This window comes from Pinus tabuliformis, chromosome 3_1 (genome assembly GCF_031772625.1).
Source record: "Pinus tabuliformis cultivar Carrire ecotype Pingquan chromosome 3_1, CPIR1, whole genome shotgun sequence".
In the NCBI taxonomy this organism is placed as follows: Eukaryota; Viridiplantae; Streptophyta; class Pinopsida; order Pinales; family Pinaceae; genus Pinus; species Pinus tabuliformis.
In genome coordinates this window covers 710,801,288-710,808,054 of record NC_142301.1, presented here as the reverse complement: position 1 = coordinate 710,808,054, position 6,767 = coordinate 710,801,288, and the positions used below count along the sequence as shown (strand labels likewise).

The following is a 6,767-nucleotide window of genomic DNA, read 5'->3' as shown; positions in this document are numbered from 1 at the left end:
GATATCGATAAAGTTAAATTGGGCACCGGGTCAGGACGGGACATGTCCATTAGCACAAACATTATACAGTAAACTTTCTGAGATTCCAGATATGCTTCAAATCTGTTAAAAATCATATTAATATAATATAATATTTTTAATCAAAAGAAATTATTAATTTGTAAACATTTTAACATGGAAAATTCTAAAACTGATATGAAGATTTAAAATACACAATACCTATTTAATAAAGATTAGTTTCAGCATAATGTATGATCGTGTATATACATCCACGTACCACCCCAAGATTTGACGAGATGGTTACAGTTTAAGTTTCACCAATTTTTTCAGATGTGTGCGACACAATTATGTCAAATGCACGACATCAACCCATATTGTAAATCATGCCATCACTAGTACCTGTAGGTTTGACTTCTTGGCCAACTTCCCTTCAATCCATATCAGCAACGTGCCAACCTACCTTCCCAATTGAGAAATATTGGAGTTGTCACTCCACTCCATTCCTCCGTGTGCAGTCGAATCCACAGATAAAGAGACTGGCCCCGACGACAAATCGCTACTTTGAATACCAGCTTCCTCTGAAATTGAAACAGAAGCACGATGATCCTCATGTTTGATAGCCTCTTTCAGCTCGGCCACTATCTCGCTCACGTTCGGCCTACACCACGGTTCAGCGTGAACACATCTCATCGCTACTTTGGCAACACTAGTGATAGATGTCATGTCGTAATCTCCACCTAACCTCTTGTCAATGATTTCTGATATTCTGCTAGGATTATCATTCTCCACTACATACGGCTTCACCTATAAAATAAGCCCAAAAATATGGTTAATCTTGCAGAAGATGCACTATAAGTCAACAACATATTCTATTGTTGCTGGCTTTAAATATTATTTTGATGGCAACATTACTTACCCATCTTTACATACGAGAATACTTACCCATCTAACGATGTTCAGTTCTTCTGCAGGTAGTTTTAGATCTATGGGTTGTCTACCACATATGATCTCCAGCAAAACCACTCCAAAACTGTACACATCACTCTTCTCCGTCAACATTTGAGTGTTGAAATACCTGTCAAGTGCCCCCACCAAAAAGTTGATAAGTACCATGGAAAAGCAAGATAAAATTATCTCTACTTTTAATAATGACTTGCAAGTTATTATGTCTGACATACTCTGGATCCAGGTATCCTGCAGTTCCTTTTACGGCAGTGGTAACATGAGTAGCCTCCCCATCAGTTGTCATCTTTGAAAGACCGAAATCTGCTACTTTTCCATTCAAATCGCTGTCTAAAAGGATGTTGGCGGTCTTGATATCCCTGTGAATTATTTTTGGGGTGCAACCAACGTGCAGGTATTCCAGTCCTTGAGTAGAAACCACAGGTGAGTAACGTGAGATACGTGGTTACGGATTATTTGTCCTATGTAATATTAACGAAAACCTAAAAATTTACTCCCATATTTACTGTAATCGATACTCAATTAAGATTATAAAACGTTTCATGCACATCCAAAGTAATTAAGCGAGTTACCTTGAGCTGCATCTAAAGTTATTTTGAGTCTGGCTCTCCAATTTAGTTTGGAATGATGTGCGTTAGGACCTGTAAAAGAAAATCAGAGTAAGTAAATTTGTGTTGGTTATGGTAGCTATTATATTGATTTAAATAATAATTTTTTTTTGTTTATCTGGTGTATTTTGAGATCATTGTATGTTTAATATTTTTGGTTTGAGAAATAGTGACTCAGGTATTTAAGCTATTATAATTATAGGATGGTACTGGGTCTGGCCACATCAGTTAGATTTTTGCCTACCTAATTTTAAATGGGTGACTTTTATATCATCAAATATTTTAACAGTACATTTATCACCATCTATTCTATACCCCATAAATAACATAAATAAAGATAACTCTCAGCAATTCCGGTGATTTAAATAAACATCTCATATTTACAATCAGATAAATTGGGTTAATGGCAGAAGTGAGGAAAATATAATTTACCAGAAAGATGATCCCTTAAAGACCCTTCTGACATGTAGTCGTAGATAAGCATAATTTCTCTTGATTCGTTACAATATCCCAGTAAAGATACCAAGTTCTTATGATGGATTTTGGAAAGAAGATCAACCTGTTCGTCCGTTAAATCAGAGTGTTACTATATCTATAATACTCATAGATACTCATGAGCAGAGACAAAACTATGAGATTAGACATTGTTACATTGGATCCAAATTTGGCCCTTATTAGATCATTCCAATGAACCGTATTATATAGTTGAAAATATATCTGAGAATCACCTCATTTAAGAATTCTTGAACCCCTTGTTGGGAGAACTGTGAGAGCAATTTGACGGCTATGTATTTTCCTTCGGGCAATTTACCTAAAAACACCGCTCCAAAACCTCCTCGTCCGATCTCCTGGCTAAAGCCTTGTGTGGCCGCTATCATCTCATCTAGAGTGAAGGAACGGGATTTTGTTGAATTTGGCACGGTAACCATTGAGTAGTCTGCAATCCATTCAGGAAAATAAAGTTACTGAGAGTCAAAGGACAAAAAATCATTCAAAGCCAATATAAAATATTTTCATTTACAGAGAAGACTACCACTATGCATCATTTCAAATATATATATATACTAACCTTGGTACAAGTAAGATCTAGGTTCCATTCCCAGTCCACTTCTTCTGCTGTCAATACCCTGTTCTTTTCGCCCGAATTTATTGCGATACATAATAATAGCTACTATCAGCGCTAAAGCGATGATTAATATTCCGCCTAGTGTTATTCCGAGTATAATCTTCAATTTATTCTTCTTTGTAGTATGCAGGGTGCATTTCCCCTTATGCATAGGTAAGTGGGGGTTTCCACAGTAACTGTAGCAGACCAATGATAGACATTTTCCATGAATTTGTCCAGTAAAAGTAACTAGAACCTAAACTGGATTGATCATTATGAAAAAAAATTACGAATCTCGAATGAAATTTATGTCAAAACATAAGGAGTATAAAATAGAATATGATTACCTAAATTTCAATGATCCATTGAGAAGTTGGACAGGTATTACACCGCTGAAATTATTATTCTCTATATTCCTGTGAAAGTAAATACAGCGGTATTTATAAGTTAATTCCATTTAATTGAGCAATAATTATGACAAAAAAAAGGAGAAGAAAGTAGAGATGGAGGAAAGAGGAAGACCGACAATTCTTTTAGGTTTTTCAGTTCACATAGCCAGGACGGAAGAGTACCGCTCAGGTTGTTGTTTTGTAGATACCTACAAATTTAGCAGATTACATTTTAGTTCTATGAAAATGCATATGCTCACAAAGTGAAAATTGAATGTTGAAAAGAAACTTACAATCTCTCCAACTTGGTTAAACTGGAGAAATTTGGCAATGGCCCTATCAAATGATTATTGTAAAGCGACCTGCTAATTTCAACACAAATGAGTAAATGCTGAATAGTATTATCTGATACAATATCCAAGCATAAACTATGTTCCCCTTCAGAAGCCTAATCAAGAATTCTTCAAATTTGGGTTACATTTTGGCTAAAACAGGTCAGTTTTTTCTTACACTTTAACTAATGCCGTCAACTGTCTAATATCGTCGGGCACCAATCCTGTAAGATTCTTTCCTGACAAATCACTGGTAACAATACGACTTTCGTAAAAACAAATTAATTTCACTTATAGATCTCATCAGTTTTATGATTTCAACTGTAAACGAATGGAATAATTAAACTTACATTTCCGAAATTCTTATGGGGTAAGTGCTGCTTTCACACACAATTCCATTCCACTGGATCAAAAAACAAGGATCAGAAATCCAATCCTTTACGCCAAACCTGCTTTTGATAGCCTCAAGAGCTTTGTCTGCATCATAAAAACTAATTGGTTAGCAATTTAATCAGAATATCTACAATTCCAGACACGAAACATTAGCAAGGTAACTTACGATCTTGCGCATATGTTGCCGGTTGGGTGTCAACTATTTTGTAAGTCTCAAAAGCGTTGATGATAGGACCACTGGTAGCGTCACTAGTGCTCACCAAGGCAAAGTTGAAGTCCTCTGCTAAGTTGGATATGAATGTTCGCTCCAGGGTAGAATAATTGCTCAGAGAAGTAATGGCTTCAGACCGATTTTGACCATTTATTCTCACGGAAAAGGATCTGTGTTCGGACATATTTAGCTTCTCGATCTCTGCAAAATATAACAACAGTAATAATTTGTGACCATTGGTCGGTCCTACAGTGAATTTAAAACCATCATCCATGATAACTGCCGCCGTTTGCATCACAGCAGGTGGAGGAAGTTCCTTGGTATTGTTGGTTGAAATGGTCTCATCACAACTTACAAACCGTAGAGAAATAGAATTAGAAACAATCAAATCTGAGCTATATTTCCAGATCCGGTCGAACTTGTCTTCAGGATACCTGTTTTATAACACATACAAAGCCATTAAAATATGACTCTCAGATTTCCATTAAAAAAAATGTCATTACCAGTACTTGTTACCTATATTTCTAAAGTAAAATACTTGTTACCTATATTTCTAAAGTAAACTCACCTAAGCATAAAATTTCCACCGACATCATATCTCCATACTGAAATCAACATTGTTCCTGGCTTAGCCTGTTCATACATGCCTGGTTGGAGCGTCCTCAATTCGATAGCAGAGATAAAGGGATCATCAGCTTCCGAGGTTCTGATCAAACAGATGTACAGCACTGTGCCAGAACTAACAAATATTGTTTCATTGTAAAGTGGTATATCTCGCTTTGAGATCGTTACATTTCCTATAGCTAACATACCAGTTGTCTCAATAGAGAAAGCAAAGCTTGGAAATTGTTCGGATCCACTGTAATTTCCAAACATAAACCATAATCTTAAGAGGTAAGGCACATTAGGGGTCACAGGCAACTGATAGCAAGACTTTTTGAGAGGCTTTGGGAAAAACCGTAAAGTATCCAAGTAGGAACCGCCACTGTAATCATAGGCGTCCCTGATGTCTGCTGTTTGACCTACGTCTATATAATTAGCATCAGTGACCCATCTTATGTTTTTTTCTCCACTTTGATTTGTTTTCCCTCCGCAATCGATACTCAAAAATCCTTCCACACGAACAGAACTTTCTTAATAAAATAAATCTTGTCAACCAAATATAACGATTGAAAACAAGAAGATATCAAATGACTATTCAACCAGAAACTCCACGAGTGTTATAAAACATCAAAGAAATCACATGCCGATACTGATAGGTAAAGAGAACAGAAACATTACAATATTCCTGGCAACGGTGAACTTAGGTTCCATTAGTACATACCTGGTTGAGCAGTTATTAGAGCCAATAAACTCAAGAGGACACCGACTGACGCTATCCAACTGCTCCACTTCCCGTAACGAAATTTGTCCACAGTTACACCCATTTTTTAAAAAGTAGTCCGGTGATCTAGATTGAAAGGAGTAGGATTCGAATAGATTGTTTTCTACTTCTAAGGAAACTGAAAGTGTGCTCTAGATATGATTTCTCGGCCTTTTTGCCTCTCGGTGACCTCTCTGTGAAGTCGAAAACATTTCTTCAGAGTTCCTGACTCTCTGTGTGGCTGTATATTTAATGTCTATGTGAATGATAAACATAATTGCAGCGTTGATTGCGTTTACTAACTTTTATGTCCTTGCTTTTCAAACGATTCCCACGGTAGTGGCGTAGTAAGTGGGAATTTTTTTTAATGTATTTATGGTTTTATTTATGGTCCTTTTCCATCGATAAATTTTTGGTTGTTTTAAAAGTAGTGTTTTAATAAATTTTTGGTTGTTTTAAAAGTAGTGGTCAAGCTATATTTTGATGGTTTTAAAAGCACTGTTTTAATAGTATGAAGCATGTTTTGAAATTGTTTATGTTTGGATAAGTTGTATTTTTTTGGACATAAGGAAATATGTTAACAAATTAAGATTTAAAGTAATTTGATAGGTGTGAAAATTAGTTTTCTTAGGGACTGTCAGCAAGTCATTTGACGTGATGTGGTTTTGTATTTGAAGAGATGATTGTCCTCATCGTTGGTTTGGCAATACCGGCATATGGGTGATGCCTCTAAAGATTTGAACACGGGTACAGGTGGGACTACTTGCAAATTGAATCCAAACACTTTTAACATCGGTGGGACTACCTCCAAATCGATTCCAAACACTTTGAACACGGTGGGACTACCTGTACATAAGGAAAACACTTTGAACATCGGTGGGACTACCTCCAAATCGATTCCAAACACTTTGAACACGGTGGGACTCCCTGTACATAAGGAAACATGTTAACAGACTAAGACTCAAAGTTATTTGATATGTGTGAAAATTAGTTTTTTTAGGGACTATCAGTTGGTCATTCCATGTGACGTGGTTTTGCATTTGAAGAGATGATTGTCCTCATTGTTGGTTCCATGTGACGTTGTTTTGCATTTGAAGAGATTATTGTCCTCATTGTTGGTTTGGCGATACCGGCATAATTCCATGTGATGTGGTTTTGCATTTGAAGAGATGATTGTCCTCATTGTTGGTTTGGCAATGTCGGTATTTGGGAGATGCCTCCAGAGATTTGAACACGGGTACAGGTGGGACTACCTTCAAAGTTGGCGATGGGACTTGCATTCATATTGCTTGTATCTTCCTACACTACGGGCATATTTGGGTGATGCCTCCAGAGATTTGAACACGGGTGGGACTACCTGCAAATCGATTCCAAACACCCTACAATTTGATACACCAAAATAT

The 6,767-nt window shown here is 36.6% G+C and overlaps 1 protein-coding gene across 2 annotated transcripts; it reads right to left on the bottom strand.

The window, feature by feature from the left end:
- Nucleotides 1–282: 282 nt before the first annotated feature.
- Nucleotides 283–5,609, bottom strand: LOC149189208 (putative LRR receptor-like serine/threonine-protein kinase At1g67720). 2 transcript variants are annotated; one of them, XM_089411774.1, is made up of 15 exons: nucleotides 5,326–5,609; nucleotides 4,570–5,113; nucleotides 3,957–4,435; nucleotides 3,748–3,874; nucleotides 3,576–3,647; nucleotides 3,359–3,427; nucleotides 3,203–3,274; nucleotides 3,024–3,092; nucleotides 2,641–2,873; nucleotides 2,300–2,508; nucleotides 2,004–2,130; nucleotides 1,536–1,604; nucleotides 1,179–1,368; nucleotides 943–1,075; nucleotides 283–804 (listed from the first exon to the last, which is right to left on the bottom strand). In XM_089411774.1, exons 1-15 carry the CDS (start codon nucleotides 5,426–5,428, stop codon nucleotides 457–459), a joined length of 2,844 nt encoding a protein of 947 aa, XP_089267900.1. In that variant the 5' UTR covers nucleotides 5,429–5,609; the 3' UTR covers nucleotides 283–456. The 2 variants fall into 2 exon arrangements, with proteins under 2 accessions (XP_089267900.1, XP_089267899.1); XM_089411773.1 differs by lacking the exon at nucleotides 3,359–3,427 and having other exon boundaries at nucleotides 5,326–5,608.
- Nucleotides 5,610–6,767: the final 1,158 nt, after the last annotated feature.